The 20,481-nt window shown below is 41.9% G+C and overlaps 1 protein-coding gene across 1 annotated transcript in view; it reads left to right on the top strand.

Annotated features, from left to right (window-relative positions):
* GYS2 (glycogen synthase 2) overlaps window positions 1-18,459 on the top strand; it is a 73,013-nt gene extending 54,554 nt beyond the window's left edge. The window contains exons 9-16 of the mRNA XM_038387058.1: window positions 2,317-2,376; window positions 3,439-3,517; window positions 4,086-4,199; window positions 7,815-7,941; window positions 10,004-10,099; window positions 11,475-11,638; window positions 12,961-13,041; window positions 17,407-18,459. Of these exons, the coding sequence (XP_038242986.1) occupies window positions 2,317-2,376; window positions 3,439-3,517; window positions 4,086-4,199; window positions 7,815-7,941; window positions 10,004-10,099; window positions 11,475-11,638; window positions 12,961-13,041; window positions 17,407-17,622 (937 nt within the window). The 3' untranslated portion in view covers window positions 17,623-18,459. The remainder of the gene's footprint in view (window positions 1-2,316; window positions 2,377-3,438; window positions 3,518-4,085; window positions 4,200-7,814; window positions 7,942-10,003; window positions 10,100-11,474; window positions 11,639-12,960; window positions 13,042-17,406) is intronic.
* The last annotated feature ends 2,022 nt before the right edge of the window (window positions 18,460-20,481 follow it).

Below are 20,481 nucleotides of genomic sequence, written 5' to 3'. Positions count from 1 at the left end.
TTTTAAAAGCAGGGAAGTACGTTAAGGAAAAAGACTTCTGTATTCCCTTCCACCTTAATACTGCCTACTGCACTGTCTGTAACACAATCCAGTGCTCCTTTTTCGTACCTCAGCCTTAGCACACGTGCATTTAACACACAACTTGAAGTGATCTCAGATGCTTTTATATCATTTATATCAATAGGTAAGCACTAGAGCTGAGTAAATCATTGATTTTTCAGTTTGGAGAATTAAACAAACAATCTGTATTTTTAGAAAAAAAAAAAGTTTTGTTCTCACTTAAACTGTTTTGGTTTTGTTTTTTTTAATTTGTTTGGGGTCATTTTGGGGGGAGTTTTCACCTTTTGTTTAAAAAAAAAACAAACTTAATTTGCTAAACAAAATGATATTTCAAAACAAAAAGTCAAAACATTTAATTCTGAAATGGCCGACCAATTTTAATTTTTTTCTTTTAAAAAAAAAATCCAATTTTGTTTTGAAATGAAACTATTTGCTGAATTCGATCCGAATTCAGTCCAAATTCATGAATAGTTTGTGACCCAAAAATGCATTTTTCAGCTAATTTCCCATGTGCCAAAAAATAATTTGCCCAGCTGTAATCAGCACATCTGTCTGCCACACATTCCATGTGTTTGGGGAGTTATTTTGCCTTAAAGCTTCTGAGGTCACTGTTAATGTTTTGCAGTTAGCTACCACTACACCCTAAGTATCAGAGAACACAAACATCTAGGGGGGAATTTCCAAATGCAGAAAAGGGCCACTATGCACCCAACTCCCATGAACACCTTTGAAAAGCTTGCTCAGAACCATTAAAGATAGAAGGGGTTGTGAGGTAATGGCTGGTTATTCAGAGTGAAGGTGCAAATATGTACGTGATGGAAGGGAGGTGGTTGGGGCTGACAAGGGGAGCTGTTTAGTGGGGATTAGAAGAGGTGTGAATGATTTACTTGCTTATTGCCTTGTATTTTATGATTTGTGTTGGTGGGGTATAGAGTCTAGCCACTGTAACCCAGGAGGCAACCAACAGTTGGGAGCTGGAATCCAATTTTTCCAAGATTCAGGGTGTTCCAATAATATTTTTTTGTCTCAAGCCCATCGGCTAATACTCAAAAAGCAAAAAGGCAGGAAAAGTCCCATTGAAGTATTTTATGACTTTACACTGTTTGCTGTTTTTTGAGTGCAGTGCATTTAACTGTACTGTATGTTCTGTGAAATGCCATCTAGTGGCTGGATTTGCTAACTGCAACTTGTCCTTAAAGGAGCTTTTCACTGGTGTGCAAAAAGGCTACAACCAGCGGCGTATTAATGCCTAGGCCAACAAATTTGCAGGGGTGGCAAATTTTATAATAGCAGCCAGAGCCTGCTTCCCCTGACGCCGGTTCGCGGCCTCCACCGCCGGCCCTGCCCCAACTCCACCCGTGCCCCGCCCCCTCCCTGCCCCATTGGTCCCCTTCCCCAAATCCCCGCCCTGGCCCTGCCTCCTCTCCTGAACGCGCCGCGTTCCCCCCTCTTCCCCACTCCTTCGCGAAGCTGTTTCGCACACCAGCACTGGTAGGGAGCCGGGAGAAGCAGGACCTGGCGGCGCACTCACAGGAGGATGCGGAGGCGAGCTGCAGCGGGGGGACCGGGAGCTCCTGGGCGGGCGGCAATTATTTCAGGGCCTACGGGCAGCAAAATCATTAATCCGCCACAGGCTACAACAAAATGTTAAATGACGTAAATATTGTCTGGAGCAGATTTTATTATGAGTTTTCAACTTGGCTTAGGCTTGCCAAGAGGTTATCCGGTTTTCAAACCAATTTATCAGGAGGAACAGCTTGTGGCTTATCTACAGTTTGTCCTATTCCTTGTTTTTGAAGGCTCTTGCGGGTGGGAATTTTAAAACAAACCTATTTCTCCTCTCTCTTTCTCCTCCCCCCCCCCCCTGGTTAGGTTAAACTTAAAACCTCTCATCCTTGAAAAGCGTCACATTTCACTGCTTTTTCCACCCAAGACACTGCGGTGCTGTTTTTCTGTATCAAATAGACATCACTAATGTCTCTGTCAGAGCAAGGGATTCGGAAGCAAGCACTACCAATTTCTAGTCCTGGTTTTACCACTGACTTTGTTTTTGGCCTTGGGGCAAATCTCTGTGGGTCATATCCTCAGCTGTGCTGAAATCACAGTCAGTATGACTGAGAACTGGGGAAGGTGCCTTAGCTCCCTTTCTGCCTCCCCTGATCCTGGGTCCCCCTGCATAAGTTAGAGCACCAGCAGGAGCACTGTGCGTTCTGGCCCTCCCCCTGACATGTCCCATTTTTCATGTTTATTTACTAGGGACACCGCACAATGTGTGAAAGAAAAATTTGGAAAGAAACTCTACGATGCACTACTGAAGTGAGTATGTAGGTCACTTTGTGTTGATATTACAGAGGAGCCAGCTGTATCACCTGTGTTTATATATGTGTATTATGGATGTAAGAAAAGAATTGGGAAGAGATAGGAACAAATGGTGTAATTAGGGATTTGGGAGGTCCATGTTCAAGTCCCTGCTTCACAATAGACTTCCTGTGTGAGCTTGGGTAAGTAACTTAGGGTAACATTTTCAAAGGTGACTTAAACATTTAAGAACCTAAGTCTCATTGAGAATGAATGGGATATAGGCTCCTAAGTCACTTAGGGGCTTATGAAAATGTTATCCTTTATCTATCTGTCCCAGTTCCCCATCTAAAAAACAGGGATAGTAGTATTTCCCTACCTCACTGTGGTGTTGTGAGGATAAATACATTAAGGATTGTGGGGTATTATAGTAATGGGGCCAAATAAGTAGCTTAGGTAGATAAAATACAGTGGAACTCCGATATGCTGAAACTTTGCTTATAGTAAAAAGGAAGAAAGTCTCTGTACTCTTTTTTATCAGGCCATACTCTCATTGATTTCAAAGAGAGCTTAGCCTGAGTTGGAAGATCTATATGATCCCAAATGTAAAAGATTGGGTTGGAAAAAACAACAAAAATAAAATGGACACAATTTTTTTACACTTTTTTGCCCTGTTTGGTTTCAGCTATAGAGCTGTTTGGATTATTTTTTAAATGAAAATGAAATGTTAACAAAAATATAGAAATAAAAGTTCATGACAGGTTTTGTGACTTGTTTTCTTTTTCAAATATTTCAAATACATCTAAGGGGGAATTGCAGCAAAGCTGTGAAGGGAGAAAGAGGACAGGATAGTCACGTGGATACATATAGAGAAAACAGGAAAAAAAACTCTAAGGACCTGATTCAAAGCTGATTGAAGAAGCTGGAAAGATGCCTGTTGACTTCAGTGAATTTTGGATCAGCTCTATTGGAGTTTCTTCATCTTCTCTGTGTAACTTTAACGCGAACCCTTAATCATAATTTCCGAAAAAACTGATGACAAGCCATTTGGCATTATACCTGTCTGTATTGCCTTTGCAGGGGAGAAATTCCAGATTTGAACAAGATCCTTGACCGGGATGATGTAACCATTATGAAAAGAGCCATCTTTTCAACTCAGGTCAGAGAAAATAGTCATTACTTACACAAGTTTCAGAGTAGCAGCTGTGTTAGTCTGTATCCACAAAAAGAAAAGGAGGACTTGTGGCACCTTAGAGACTAACACATTTATTTGAGCATAAGCTTTCGTGAGCTACAGCTCCGATGAAGTGAGCTGTAGCTCATGAAAGCTTATGCTCAAATAAATTTTAGTCTCTAAGGTACCACAAGTCCTCCTTTTCTTTTTACCTTGGGATGTGGTGATTCTCCATCACTTACAATCTTTAAATCAAAATGGATGTCTTTGTAAAAGATACTGTCTATTACAAGCAGAATTTATTGGGCTAGATTAAAGACTTATTAGGTAAAATCCTATGGCACTGTGTTATGCAATAGGTTGGACTAAATTATCACAATGATCCTTTCTGGCCTTAAATTCGAAGGGTGAAACCCTAGTCCTAATTAAATCAATGGCAAAACTCCCATTGACTTCAGTGGGGCTGGGATTTCACCCTAAGACTCTATGGTAATGGATTCTTTGCCAGCAGTGTTTCATGCCTTGGTCAAAGTTTGCCTTTATTCTGATGTAGCGACAGTCTCTACCTCCAGTGACCACCCACAACATGATCGATGATTCCAATGACCCGATCCTCAATACCATCCGGCGCATTGGACTCTTCAATAACCGCACAGACAGAGTTAAGGTAAAATGCCTTTTTTTCCTAATGGAATTTCATTAAACTACCTCATCCTAATTAGTTACTGTTGGAGGAAGTGTGGTTATTCTAACTAGAGATGTGTGGAATAAAATACCCAACACCTCTTTGAATAGCAACAGCCAGTCACTTTTCACAGACACCGTCACCTGCTTATTACCCACAGAATTTCAAGTTAGGCATTTAATGTTAGGGGTGGTATAGCTGATGTTAAAACATTCTAGACACAATCTTTAAAATCCTGGCCCCATTAAAATCAATGGCTAAATTTCCATTGATTTCTTTGAGGCTGGGATTTCACCTGATGGGCCTGCAGCCCAGTAAACCTTTATATGTTGTTTATAATATGGCCCTGTTATTAGATATGAGTAAAGAGAGTAAAAGAGCACCTTCCAACCCTTGCAGTGAATATGAACCCTGTATATTTGTGGTAGGCAAGCCCAGTAAAGATTGAGCCTGTACTCCAAATGTCTCTTTCTACCCACACTTCTGGGCAGAATTCCCAAAGTGGGTGATGTGGCTTACATAGTCACCTTTAGTGTTATGTGGCTCAGAGAGGGATTACATCTCCTTGTGAGATCTCCTTTGGGGCAGTGTACCTAGGTACCATACCCGACTGCGGGCTGTGGCTAAATGCCGTAGCCTAACTCAGGGGTGGCCAAACTTACTGGCCCTCCAAGCTGCATACGACAATCGTCAGAAGTCGAGAGTCAGGGCACACCTACCTGGGGCTGGGGCTCAGGGCTTCAGCCCTGTGGGAGGTGCCTGATGGGGTTCGGGGCTTCAGGCCCACTCCTGCTGAAGCCCCGAGCCCTGGCAGGAGCACTCCACAGATCTGAACCCCTAAGACTCCCCTCCCTGCTGGGCAGAAGCCCCTACCCCACCATCCTGCTGCAAGATAGAGGTCCCAAGCTTCTCCACCTTCCCCCTCCCTCCTCAGCCTGGTAAGTGGAGAATTGTGGGGAGATGTGGGGGGCTTCACAAGCTGCATTTTAGTGGTAAAAGAGCTGCATGTGGCTCACAAGCCACAGTTTGGCCACCCCTGCCCTAACCCAATGTTCAATTATGTTGCTTTTCTTATTAAAAAGAGGGGATAATGTCACCAATGAACCATCTGAAGAATAGCTTTAGATGTCAACAATATGTCCACAATAGGTATATATGAAGAAATTATAAAAGAAAAGATACCATGTATGTAGAGGGGTGAAAATAAGAGCGGCCATGCTGGGTCATACCAAAGGTCCATCTAGTACGTATCCTGTCTTCTGACAGTGGCCAATGCCAGGTGCCCCAGAGGGAACGAACAGAACAGGTAATCATCAAATGATCCATTCCCTGTCGCCCATTCCCAGCTTCTGGCAAACAGAGTCTAGGGACACCATCCCTGTTCATTCTGGCTAATAGCCATTGATGGACCTATTCTCCATGAACTTATCTAGTTCTTTTTTGAACCCTCTTATAGTCTTGGCCTTCATAACATCCTCTGATAAGGAGTTCCACAGGTTGACTGTGCATTGTGTGAAGAAATACTTCCTTTTGATTCTTTTAAACCTGCTACCTATTAATTTCATTTGGTGACCCCTAGTTCTTGTGTTATGAGAAGTAGTAAATAACACTTCCTTCTTTACTTTCTCTACACCAGTCACGATTTTATAGACCTCTATCATATCCCCCCTTAGTCGTCTCTTTTCAAGCTGAAAAGTCCCAGTCTTATGAATCTCTCTCCTCATACGAAAGCCATTCCATACCCCTAATAATTTTTGTTGCCCTTTTCTGAAGCTTTTCCAAGTCCAATATATCTTTTTTGAGATGCGGCAACCACATCTGCACACAGTATTCAAGATGTGGGCGTACCATGGATTTATATAGAGGCAACAGGATATTTTCTGCCTTATTATTAAGGCTACATTTATGTCTCAGAGGTCAGGGAAGTCACTTCCAGAGACCTCCCTGACATTCTCTGCTTCAGCCCAGGGACTGCTGGACTCCAGCTGGCAGCCAGCGGGGCCCTGCCAGGGTTTCAGCAACAGGCGACAGCAGCGACAGGGGGCCCCCTGCAAGGTTCCAGTGACAGGTGACTGACTCCTGAGGGGGCTCTCCTCAGCGTTCCAGGGATAGGCGACAGCCTCACACAAGGTGGGGGGGAAAGGGGAACACTGTGGGCGAGTGGCTGGAGGTGTCCCGTTTTCTCTGTGGGAAATATGGTCACCCTGAATCTTCCAGCTGCGTGTGCAGAGGGGGGTCCCCTGCAGCTTCCAGCTGCCCCAAGCAGAGGATGAACCCCACAGCTCCCAGCCACCACAGTGGTGGCGGGAAACCATGGAGCCACAGCAGCAAAAGCCACAGACAGGTTGCAGGCTCTGTGAATTTTTATTTATTGCCCATGACCTGTCCATGACTTTTCCTAAAAATAACTGTGACAAAATCTTAGCCTTACTTATTATCTATCCATTTCTTAATATTCCCAACATTCTTTTTGCTTTTTTGACTGCCGCTGCATACTGTGTGGATATTTTCAGAGAACTATCCACAATGACTCAAAGATCTCTTTCTTGAGTGGTAACAGCCAATTTAGACCCCATCATTTTGTGTACAGTTGAGATTGTTTTCCAATGTGCATTGCTTTGCACTTATCAACATTGAATTTCATCTGCCATTTTGTTGCCCAGTCAACCAGTTTTGAGAGAGCCTTTTGTAGCTCTTCATGGTCTACTTGGGACTTAATTATCTTGAGCAATTTTGTATCACCTGCAAATTTTGCCTCCTCACTGTTTACCCCTTTTTCCAGATCATTTATGAATATGTTGAATAGGACTGGCCCCCGTACAGATCCCTGGGGGGATACCACTATTTACCTCTCTCCATTCTGAAAACTGACCATTTATTCCTACCCTTTTTTTTTTCCTATCTTTTAACCAGTTACCAATCCATGAGAGGATCTTCCCTCTTATCCCATGACAGCTTACTTTGCTTAAGAGCCTGTGGTGAGGGACCTTGTCAAAGGCTTTCTGAAAATCTAAGTACACTATATCCACTGGATCCCCCTTGTCCACATGCTTGTTGACCCCCACAAAGAATTCTAGTAGATTGGTGAGGCATGATTTCCCTTTACAAAAACCATGTTAACTGTTCCAACATATTATGTTCATCTATGTGTCTGACAAATTTTGTTCTTTACTATAGTTTCAAACAGTTTGACCAGTACTGAAGTCAGGCTTACTGGCTGTAATTGCCGAGATCACCTCTGAAGCCCTTTTAAAAAATTGGTGCCACATTAGCTATCTTCCAGTCATTTGGTACAGAAGCTGATTTAAATAATACGTTACAGACTACTATTAATAGTTCTGCAATTTCACATACGAGTTCCTTCAGAACTCTTAGGTGAATACCATCTGGTCCTGGTGACTTATTACTGTTTAATAAAATTATGAATGTTATCAAACTGGGCTATGTACAAATAGAATTGGGGAGGGACACAGAAGGCAATGTCCAGATTTCTAGGCTTAGGCTAGAGCTGAAGGCACTAACTGCTTGATCTCTTATATAATTAAAAATATTGATTTTATTTTTCTTGCGGCTCTAATTTAAGTTTTGAATATCTAGGTGATATTACACCCAGAGTTCCTGTCTTCAACAAGTCCATTATTACCCATGGACTATGAAGATTTTGTTAGAGGCTGCCATTTGGGGGTGTTTCCTTCATACTATGAGCCTTGGGGTTATACTCCAGGTAAGCAATCTTTAGGTTGACTGTGTTGTCAGAATTTTAATATGCATTTTACCACTCGGGGCATTTAAAAAGATGGAGTAGCTTGCCATTCAGTTTCTACTATATTGATGTAAGAATGCTTTTGACTGTGTTTCCTCTCTGTTACAAAGCTTTTGCTGATGGCAGAGTTCTTAGACCAGATTTTTAGTTGGTGTAAATTGGCATTGCTCCATTGACCGAGAACCACTCAGCGTTGTCCCTGCTTTGGACCCTGACTTTCCCACAATCACATGTAACCTTTCTGTCTGCTGTAGCATCAGAAGACAAATCCATTTTGTATGCAGTAACATCAAGCATCCACCCTTTAAAAAAAGAGATTTGGAGGAATGTATATATTGCACTAATGAGGCAAGAAAATAGACACAACCCAAAATGCCCTCAGCTGGTGTAATTTGACATAACTGCATTGATTTAAATGGTGTGATGCACATTTGCACTATCTGGTCATAATATTTTCAGTCTGCTGGATATTTCTGTTGGTATTTACCATGAATACTTAGAAGTAGCGTTAGAGACCAAGGACTCAGTACATGCATCGGTGGAGCTCACAAAGACCAATTTTCATGACAGCCTGGCATATGATCAAGAGTTTTGGAAGAAGGCTATAAAAATGGCCAACCACGAAAAGGGAAGTGGCAAAAATGAAGATAATTTACAAGTAGTAATAGATAAGCCTCATAGGATTAAGGTGAAAGATTAAAGGCGCAGTGGCAGTCAGGTTTTCAAGCTAGGAATTAAGGCCCAGATGCTCTAAGATATTTTGGTGCCTAACTCCCATTGTGCCCAAATATCTTTGAGGATCTAGGGCTAAATGCCTAACTTCTATTTGTGCCTTTGAAAATATCTCCCTTAGTTTGGGTGCTTATCTGAAGCATATCTGTAGTTAGCCAATGAATCTGAGTAGAAATCTCACAAGCTCAAGCTTTCTCTGACAATGCTTAATACTTCCTGTCTCCTGTTCCAACAGGGTCACAATTATCTGGCTGTATTTCAGCACTTTCTCCTCTTGTCCCAGCCCAAACCAGGATACCAGGGGGAAAAATTGTGAGAGCTGGGGAAGATTTTGATGTTAGACTTTAGATTAGCTTAACACAGAAAAGTTTGGCTGGTACTCAGTTTGAGGGAGTGGTTCTGCTCATCCTAATGGGTTAGCCATATGTATCTCCCAAGAATAAAAATAGACCCTTCTTGATGGATTTTTAGTTTCATCCTAATCCTAAATTCTATATCTGATATCAGTCCTATTGTCATATAGGTTTTTTCTAATGGCATTTTAAGGGTTAAAGATCTAACATGTCTGATTTTAAACTGTATGCTGCTTTGTACAGGGAACATGCCTTCCTTTATGGAAGAACCTGTTGGTACTCAATAGATAAAAATTATTATTTATTTATTATCACTAATAGTAATAAAAGGGGAACACAATTTGATATCATATTTATGATTTATAGCACAATTTGCTCTGCAGCTACTGAATAATTGGAAAAATAATTAGATTGGCTTTGAAATCATATTTTTATGATTTTTTTTCTCCCTGTGACCTAAGATACAGAACCCAGTTTACAAATGAGGGAGATTAATTCTGAGGCCGAAGTACTGCATTTGGGCAGTTAGATTTGCAAATATGTACATGAAATGAGCATGTGCACACAGCAGGTGCCAATTTCAAAGCCAAAGGAAGGGTCTGGACATTGCATTTAGGCTCCCACATGTGAACACTGGGCTCACAGAGGGTATTCATTGGAGCTAGCTGGAAAATAGAAATAAGTGCTTGCAAAAAAAATGGGAAACAAATTTCCATTTTTCATCAAAATGTCACTTTCTTTGAACTTTTCTGATTGAATGGCGGTGGGGGCAGGGGAGAACACACAGCAAAAATCATGATGGTTTTTCATTGAAACCTTCTGACCAGCTCTGGCACAGACAGGGCTTTACATCATTCTATTTTCTATTTCTATCCACTCAAGATGAAACCGAGCCAAGCACATTGACGTGAAATCTCTTTTTATGTCTCTTTTGGTAGCTGAATGCACTGTGATGGGCATTCCTAGTGTGACCACAAACCTCTCTGGATTTGGCTGTTTCATGCAGGAGCATGTAGCTGACCCAGCTGCTTATGGTGAGCTTGTTAACAGTGCTTCAAAACTCATCCTATTTCGGAACCCAACTAATCAGTTGTTTTGTGCATATTGCACTTTCTCTCCTTGCTCAATAAAGATCATTAATGGACAAACCCCAAAGTTCAGCTATTTGGTTTGAATCAAAAGTTTAGGTGTTTATCCAAAACCTTTCCAGTTCTTGTCTCTCTCTGTCTCTTTTTAACCCAGCTAGCTCGTTAGCCCTTCTTCCAACTCAACTAACTCCTTCCTTCAATCCCTTCCAATTAGACTATATATTAGTCTTTTTAAGGGAGCGATAGAAATCTGCCTCTGCTTTAAGACTCCATGATGGATTTACTGGGATAGCAGCAACGGTTTGTGGAGTCCATGAAAGAGAGAGGATAACTTGACTAAACCAAACTGAGATTCTTATTTACAATAATGCCCCTTTTTAAAGCACTTTTTTGATGTAATGGGCCTTAATATAAATGAGAATCAAGGCCCACATCCTTGAAATCAATCCGAGATAAGTACCTAAATACCTTAAGATCTGTGCCATAGCCCCGAATCTTCAAAAAAGTTGGTGTTTAGAAGGAGGTTGAAAAAGAACAAGATGTTGACACATCATAAAGATATTGCATTACAGAATTTGATGCCTATTTTCAAATCCTTATAACTCTCATGGATCACAACCAATTTTCACCAAACTTCCAAAAAGTACATGCATGTCTATGGCTTTACTGCAAAAATAGGTATTTACCTATTTGGAGATAGAGGAGATAGCTGTCTGGCTGTAAAATCCTAGTGGTGGCAAAGCATTATAGTTTTACCCATTGTTGTGAATCATGTTAACCACAGATGCTGGATAAAGTGTTGACCTGGACTAGCAACACTGAGGTAATCGTTACCTGTGCCTTGTCTCCACTAGGATTTTACATTGAGACAGCTAACTCAAGTTAGCTGTCTCAATGTAAAAACACACCATCTTTTGCAGAGAAGACATAGTCCCTATGACACAGGCTGTCTCTTATCTGCCAAATTTCACACCACCACCTCACACCACTGAGCCACCACAGGTATTCAAGAAAGGTAGCAATTTTTTTTATAATGGAAAAGCACTTGCTCTGTTTTTGCACGGACTTTAAAACAATAAAAGCCTTCCTGAGCTGAGAACAGATCTGCCAAATTTCAGACTGAAAGGTAAAAAATCAAAAGCATTTCTCACCAGCTGCTGAAATGACCTGTTAGAATGGAAACACTTGTCACTCCTTGCTCCACTTATTAAAAAAAACAACCTGTTATAATATTATGAGTAAAGAAAGATAGAAATGAAATTTAAAAGGTCAAAAGCTCGCTTCCATACCTGTTCATCTGCAACTTTGTTTGTGTCCTCAGGCATTTACATAGTTGATAGGAGGTACCGCTCTCCTGATGAGTCATGTAACCAGCTGACTCAGTTCTTGTATGGATTTTGCCAGCAGTCACGGCGTCAGAGGATCATCCAGAGAAATCGAACTGAGAGGCTCTCAGACCTACTGGATTGGAGATATTTAGGAAGGGTATATGAATGTGTTTAGTGGGTATATAACAAGCCGTTGGCCCAAACACACATCCACCACAATGGTTATTGGGGATAAAATCTGTCATCATTAGCACCAAGGCCCCAGTTCAGGGAAGTCTCCCTATTAGCTTACAGTTAAGCATGTGCTCAAGTACCCACTTATTCCCAAGCTGAGGAATCACCTTGATCTGCTTGTTTCAAGAAGGAGCCAAACACAATGTGGTCCTTATGCTCCCAAGCACAAAGACTGCACAAGGCTAGTGCCACTGGCAGCATGAGCCTCTCCAAACTGGACAATGGAGAGTGGGCATTATACCATTTTCAGGGATGGTGCAGCAGCATTGCTAGACCTTGAGAGGCATTGGGTGGGCGTTGCACCCAAGTGATTTCAGAGCAAAAGTGTAATTGACTTTCAATTAGATTTGTGCTCCCAAGTCACCTAGGCATTTTTGAAAATCCCACCTAATGCCTACCTGCCTAAAATATCACTGGGATTCTGCACCATTCCCAAACCAGGACTGTGCTGTGAAAGCCAAATAACACCCTTAACCTACTACAGAGAATGATGCAATACCGCACATTAGCCAGAGGGAGGTATATCAGTATTCTGAAGTCCACAGGTGAAGAGATGAGTAAAATGAACCACTGCTTTAATTACTATATCCTGCATTGGGATCAGTCTGGGAGGACCTTATGTCCATGTGGATCCTATTACAGGATCACAGCCTGTCACAGTAAACTATCATTTCGGTGTGGGCCCTTGTGCAAACCTCATGGAGTTTGAAGTATTGCAAAACCATCAGACTTGTTTTTTGAATTTGCAAAAGCATGTCAAAGTCACAAATCTATTCTCCTATCAATGTCTTCATTCTGAAGGATGAGTCAGTTTTAACATGTGTACTGTATGTACTGTGTTACAATATTACATTCATGAGCAGAAATAAATAAATATTACCACTCAGGAAAGAGAAACCTGTGCTATATTTTTAGGGATAAAACAATCACCCCACCCCCACCAGAAAACTAGACTGGCTAGTCTATTCTCTCTTACTTTTGTGAGATTAAGGAGTATCTTCACTGAAGCCAAAGAAGCAGATTCTGCCCAGTTACTCCAGTATAAATCTCTCAGGATTTGATCATTACTTCAGTGCAATGTGTCCAGAGTTTCACGAGGGCCATCCCAACTGGGTTAGCCTCAGTTAAAGATTCATTCAGTGTCGTCTTTGAGAAGACAATAGTGTTACTTTCCCTCTCGCTGCCTAAATGTGCCCAAGTCTTCATTGGGTTTTTGCACATGTAGACCTCTGTTTTCTATTGCAGTACTACATGCATGCCAGGCACCTGGCTCTGAGCAGAACTTTCCCAGATAAATTTGAGATGGAACCAAATGCTCCACCAAAGGTATGTCTATCCTTATAGGTGATTTTTGTCTGCATTTAATTACTGTCTTGAGAGAGAGAAAGAGGACAGATGAACAGAGCGTAAAGAACTCAATATACTTTATTACAGTCAAGTTTTACCAAATTCTGATAGAGTGTATGGATGCCCAATAGAAAACCCCATGAACTAGAATACGGGGCCAGATTCTCAGGTGGTGTACACTAACTTTGGTGGAACTATGCCAATTTAGGCCATCTGAAGATCTGACCTGCTGGGTAGAAACCGGTAATTTCTATTTTTGGTCCCCATAAAACCCATAGGAAGGCTGCTTTGCAGGCCCTCTGCAACAGGAGCTTTGAAAGGGCATTCTGGAAAAGGATCTAGGGGCAAGGAGGCAGGGTCTGCAAATTAATGCACATATATGCCCTGACCCAGCCTCTCTGCGTATTCTCATGCAAATTATTTGTATCTCTGGCAGGAATAATCTAAATAGTTCACAGGAAGGGAAGGTTGAGGATGGAGTAAAGCCACACATTCAATCTATTTTTGTAGCAGACTGCATATATATGGCCCCCATTTGGGGAGGTTGTATGCTCAGTTCTAAATTTAGGAGCCAGGTTATTTAAAACCTAATCAAGGCACTTCATATGGCAATTCATTTTTTAAAAATAACAGCTAGAGATGGGGGCGCAAACCAAAACCCATGATTCGGATTTGGATCTGGGTTGGCAATTGTGAACACTCGAAAATTTAGGAAAGTTCAGACTGAAGTTTTATTGCAGCTCATACGCACCTACATTCAGGAGTATTCAGGTTAGGGGGTTCGATTCTATCCCTTGATATTTGAGAGGGATTTTTCAAACTGTTGCACTGATGTAAATCCAGTAATTCCACTAATCAGTTTACTTAGTGTAAATGGAAAATTTATCCTGGAAGTTTGGAGAATCTTGAAGTTGATGAGAGTTGGTTAAGGTTAGAGGTAGGGGTAGGGTTAGTGTTGGCATCTCACAATAGATGGGCTTGGACCACATATTTTGGTTTTGGACCCAAAATTTAGATTTCAGTCAATCTCTATTAATAATGAAGATTTATGAAACACGGGGGAATTTTAAAGGAAAAGGTAGAAGTAGACCTTCTGAGACCAATTACCTCATAAAAAATTAGATTATTGATCTACTTCATTGTTTTGCATTTTGCTACATTTTATAGCTGCTGCAGGGGGAGTTAAATTCAGTGTTTTGAAATTAACATGCATATTAGGGAGCTGGATTAATACTATTTTAGAACTCCTTCCAGACTATTAAGGGTTAAGCATGACAGAAGCCTTTGAAAACCTAGATTTGCAATAAGATATTAGAGCTGATTTATGATATGGCCTTGGTGTTATAATAATTTAGCCAGGTGTGCAAAACCAGCCTTGAATTCCTCCAAAGATGCAGGGAGTTGAAGGTTGTACCACATCTTATTCAAAAGGTAGTTTTCTGTAGATTGGCAATAAGGTCTCAGATGTCAGATTATAATACACTAACTCTTCACTTAATGTTGTAGTTATGTTCCTGAAAAATGCGACTTTAAGCAAAACAATGTTAAGCAAATCCAATTTCCCCATAAGAATTAACGTAAATAGGGGAGGTTAGGTTCCAGGAAAACAAATTTTCACCAGACAAAAAACATATATATACACAGTATAAGTTTTAAACAAACAATTTAATACTGTACACAGCAATGATGATTGTGACGCTTGGTTGAGGTGGTGAAGTAAGAGGGTGGGATATTTCCCAGGGAATGCCTTCCTGCTAAATGATGAACTAGCACTTGGCTGAGCCCTCAAGGGTTAACACGTTGTTAATGAGATATAGAGCCTCATGCTCTACAAGGCAGCACAAATGGAGGGAGGGGAGACAGCATGGCAGACAGAGACACACATCTTGTGTGGGAGAGAGAGAGAGAGTTGTGCATTGCCCCTTTAAGTACGCTGACACCATTCTAAGTACATTGCCTTTAAAAAGATCAGGAAGTTGAGACAGCAGCTGCAGCCAGCAAGCTCTCTCCATCCTGAACCCTGTCCTGTCCTCACCCTGCTTTATTTGGAGATGGGGTAAGCGGGGGGCAGGAGTAGGGGGGAGGGGGACACCAGGACATTAGTCCCCCCTTCTCTCCCCCCACCCCACGCACAGCAAGCAGGGGGCTCCTGGGAGCAGCTCCAAGGCAGAGGAGCAGGAGCAGCACATGGCAGTGGGGGGAGGGACAGCTGAACTGCCAGCAATTGGTAGCCTTCTGGGCAGCTGCTGCACAGGGAACTTAGGGGAGCGGGGAGCTGATGGGGGGGGGGGGCTGCCAGTCCACCCTGGTTCCAAGCCCCCACCAGCTAGCCGCAAGGGACTGCTCTTCCTGCAAGCAGTGGACAAAGCAGGCGGCTGCCAAACAACATCAGAAGGGAGCATTGCGCAACTTTAAACGAGCATGTTCCCTCATTGATTAGCAACGTGACAACGTTAACCAGGACGACTTTAAGTGAGGAGTTCTGTACTTAAAGCTGAGAAGGGTATTCTGCATACAATCCTTACTTTTAACTACTAAAAATATTCCTCTTAGGGCGAAACTTTTCACACCAAGGGTTAATTTTTCAAAAATCTGGACTCTGTTTTGTGGGGTGCAAATAGTGTTATGTGAGCAGCTAAGTACCTTAGGGGTGCCTGAAAGTACCTGCATGAACCAAAGTGAACTTGCAGTGAAATACAGGCACAACTCCAAGTGTGAAAACAGAGGCCTGACAAAGGCTTCACTTTTTGAATGTTCTTTAATCCATTTGAAGCTGAATTTTATCTTTTTAGGGTTTGACGAACTGTATGTAGATTTGGGGGAGTTTTGGCCATTCTGAGTTACCAGATAGAAAATGAGCAGAACCCTTAATTTATAGATGCTTCTTTTGTTTTCCCACATCACTCCATTTTAAAACCTGCAGCTCTGTGTTGCCATGAAGAATATGGACTTTTCCTGTTAAAATTTTATTTAAAATTCACAGGTGCCTGGGCTAGATCATGCCTGCCAGGCGTGGCCTGGGGATAAAACAAATTGCACTGCTGCAAAGGGAAAGCCCCAGGATGCCTCCACGAGCTACTTGTTGAGCAAGGGGAGCACACCCGCTGCTGTACTTGTTACGGGCTGCAGCTTACTCCCCCTGCTGCATCAGTATGGTTCTGCAGGCCAGGGCTCAGAGTGATAGGGTGTGCATGGCCCCAGAGGGGAAGGAAAAGGACAGCCCCTGCACTCTTCTGCATTCTGCCTGGCCCTTATGTAGGCTACACAGCAGATGGGGAACACCTCCGTCCCGCTTCACTTAGTTTTCATATGGCTCCTCCATGTAAGTTACTTCAGCTTTGACTCCCTATCACACAGGCAGTAAATAGACCGAAGGGAGTCTGTTTGGCATATGGGGCAGGTGTAGCCTTCGTTACCTTATACACAGGGACCTACCACACTCGCAGCGACGAAAAACACGTCACAGACCATGAAATCTGGTCTCCCTCCATGAAATCTGGTCTTTTTTGTGTGCTTTTACCCTATACTATACAGATTTCACGGGGGAGACTAGCCTTTCTCAAATTGCGGGTTCTGACCCAAAAAGGAGTTGCGGGGGGGGGGGGAGGGGAGGCAGCAGCAGTCACAAGATTACCTTGTGGGGGGGGGTCACATTATTGCCACCCTTACTTTTTTGCTGCCTTCAGAGCTGAGCGTCCAGAGAGTGGCGGCTGTTGGCCAGGTGCTCAGCTCTCAAGGCAGCACCCCGCCAGCAGCAGCAGCACAAAAGTAAGGGTGGCAACACCATACCATGCCATGCCACCCTTACTTCTACGCTCCCGCCTTCAGAGCTGAGTGGCGGGAGAGTGGTAGCTGCTGACTGAGGGCCCAGCTCTGCAGGCAGCAGCGCAGACGTAAGGGTGGCACAGTATGGTATTGCCAACCTTACTTCTGTGCTGCTGCTAGCAGCGGCTCTGCCTTCAGAGCTGGGCTGCCAGCCAGCAGCTGCTGCTCTCCAGCTGCCCAGCTCTGAAGGCAGCACCATCGCCAGCAGCAGCACAGAAGTAAGGGTAGCAGTACCCCCGACAATAACCTTGTGACCCCCCCAAAACTCCTTTTTTGGGTCAGGACCTGTACGATTACAACACCGTGAAATATCAGATTTAAATAGCTGAAATCATGAAATTTACTCTTTTTAAAATCCTATGACCATGAAATTAACCAAAATGGACCGTGAATTTGGTAGGGCCCTACTTGTACATCATCTTTGCCTTGGCCCTCTGGATATATTGACCTATCGTCACTCTGTGTAACTAAACTAGCTGCACTGGTGTAATGTTTATTTGTTGCTTATGTCTCTGGCAGACGGAAGGTTTCAGGTACCCCAGGCCTTCATCAGTACCACCATCACCTTCTGTTTCTCAGCATTCCAGCCCTCCTCATAGCGAGGATGAAGATGAGGATGAAAGATACGACGAGGATGAAGAGGCCGAAAGAGACAGGCAAAACATAAAGTCACCTTTTTCCCTCGGAGCACTGCCACAAGGAAAGAAAAAGCAGCATGGAGAATATAGGAACTGAATTCCTTTGCTGTCACCGCAACATGGTCTTCATCCACTAAAGAGCATCCAAGTGTAGACTAGTTAATCTCCGTGTTAAGGGAGTGCAGTGTGGTTAGGGAATCTTAAACATTACTTGGGTTAAACTATTTGAAAACCTAATAATATTTTACGGTACAAGTAAATGGTAATTCTCCTCTCTACCTTGAAGGTAGAAGAAGAGATTTTTCAAAGCTTATTTAACCTAGAGAATGTGACAAACTCCGTGTGATAATTCCAGCTAGATCACACATCCCATAGGTCAGATTTTTGTCTGTGTAATTATTTGAATTTAGTTGTAATCCAAGAAGACAGGTCCATTATAGTCATTCCAAATGAATACCTGTTCCCATCCCTTCCTCTCCCCTTGCAAACAGACACCACTTTTGAGCCCTGAACTGGAACATTTTGAAGAAATCGTTACCTGGGAAAACCTTGGCAGGGTTTAAAAAAAAATGTTGAAAAGAAAATGGTTTGTTTTTTCTTCTGTTGTCTCTCCTATTCTAAATCTGTATCATTTTCAGAATTTGTTTAAAGTGCACAGAAATGTCTTGGTGCTGCTTGTGGAAAAATATCTGATGTTACTCCCTGGGCATTTGCATTTCTAGATGAAGTCATCTGATGAAGTTGTCTAGAGCCACAAAAAACAGCCCACTTTTTTCTGGTTTCTTTTGAATGCTCTGTTTTATTGCATTTTTACTCTCTCCGTTGAGGTTTGTTGATGAAGTTTGGGGAGAAAAATTGTGATTTTGCTCAAGCAAGCTATAAAATTCCTGAAAATGATTCCTTGCCTCTGTGAATAAATCCACATGCCACATTGTGATGGGATAACAGTGTCTCAAAAATCTAAATTTAAAAGGTGATGACCTTAGCTCTATCTGTTAATGGGAAATTTCCAGGACAAGATAACCTCCTATAGAACTGCCTGAGTTAGCAGTGCTCATGAGTTAGCTGTGGTACCACCAGAGACAACTGAGGTCAGGGCGCTTTTGTGCTAGACATTGTGCAGTCACATAATGAGAGCTAGTTCTTGCCTGGAAGAGCTCACAGTCTGAGTAGACAAACTGTAAAGAGGGGAAACAAAGGCACAGAGTGGTGCAATGACTCACTCAAAATCACCACTCAGTAGCTCATCAGCAGAAAGGGGAATAGAACCCAGGTCTCCAGAGTCCTAGTCCAGAGCTCTATTCAGCAGACAAGACTGCCCCTTCTTATTATAATGCAGAGAAAATAAATGGGCCCAGCTCTTCTACCCTCTGTACTAAATGTGGAAGATTGCCCTTTCAAATATCTGACCAAACCCCTCAAATGAAAGGTGCAACACCAAAAAAAAAAAAAAAAAAAAAAAACAGATGAGTGAACTTGAAATAATGAGGAGTGCTTTCCTATAAGGTGCAATGCTATGTCAAAATCTGCCCTGACTTACCCTGGTCCCATAGAACCCTAATGAGTTCAGCATGCAAGCTAAGGCAGCATTGTCTGTGGAGTTCTCTTCAGTTTCTATGCTCCGGTATATCTGAGGTAAATGAATTACAGTAATAAGTTGTGAGAGTAAAATTTTCAAAAGTGCCTAAGTCCTATTTTCAAAAGAGAATTAGGCCCAGATCCTCAAAGGTACTTGGGCATTAAATCAATGGGAACTAAGTGCTTAAATACCTTTAGGACTTAGGCACTTAAGAGTGAATTACAATGAAACTTGGGCTCCTAAATGCCTAAGGACCAGATTCTTAAAGGTATTTAGGTGTTTAAAGATGGAGATAGGCCCTCAGTGGGATTTTTAAAAGCATATAGGCCCCATTGGGAGTTACTTCTGAAGTCACTTGTTAAAATGGGATTAGGTTCCTAACTCTCATAGGTGTTTTTTAAAATTGTACACCTAGAAGAAAACACCAGGTTTGTATGACACAAAGATAAATGTGTATATCGCATCAGTCACTGCCATGTGAAATGATGATGAAGAAGAGAAAAATAACTAAAACAACCAATAAGATGACATTTTTCATGAGAACTTATGTTGCAAAATGATGAAAGCCAAATACATTATAAATACCCATTTTGTTCAGAAAACTTTCTGAATGGGGGTGGGGCAGAAGTGAACAGCTGGATTTCATCACAAAGCTGTTCATACTGAATATTCTTCCCTGCTCTAGTAATTTCTTTTTACTCACTTAAACTACCCATACAGCTTCAATAGGATACAACAGGTCACACTCTCAGCAGGTACAAATGGGCAATGTGCTGTTCACTTAATGGAACTACCGTCTAGAGCTGAGCAGAAAACGTGTTTCCCATCTTGCAAGAAGTTTCAAGATTTTTGAAAAGTATTTTCACACTGACCTAGCATGAAAAGTCAAAATCTGGACAGAATTTTCTAACCAAAACATTGAAAAATGTCATATTGGGTCAATTGATAATTTCACAGCATTTCATTTTGATTTTGACCTTTTTATTTTACATTTTTTTTATTATTACAAGTTAACTTAAATTTCAAAACAAAAATGTCATTGTGATCTGAAAATGGAACTTTCCTTTTGAAAATGTTGAAAAGGGACATTTTTTCCCAAATCTTTTCTAAACAGGAAATTTTTCAAAATTGACCTTTTCCCATAAACTGTTTTAGTTTTGACAAATCGACATTTTCTGACAAACACATGTTAAGTCAAAAATTTACTGACCAGCTCTACTGCATTAAAACAACTTAATTCATTCTTTCTGGATATGTCCCACAGAGTTGCAATGAGCAACATACATGATCCAATGTGCAGATTCCCACAAGATTAAATCCTAGATCCTATACCCTGCACTTAGGACGGAAGAATCCCATGCAGCGCTACGGACTAGG

Source organism: Dermochelys coriacea, chromosome 1 (genome assembly GCF_009764565.3).
Source record: "Dermochelys coriacea isolate rDerCor1 chromosome 1, rDerCor1.pri.v4, whole genome shotgun sequence".
Taxonomy (NCBI): domain Eukaryota; kingdom Metazoa; phylum Chordata; order Testudines; family Dermochelyidae; genus Dermochelys; species Dermochelys coriacea.
The sequence above is the reverse complement of the archived record's forward strand: the minus strand, read 5'-3'. Positions and strand labels throughout refer to the sequence as shown.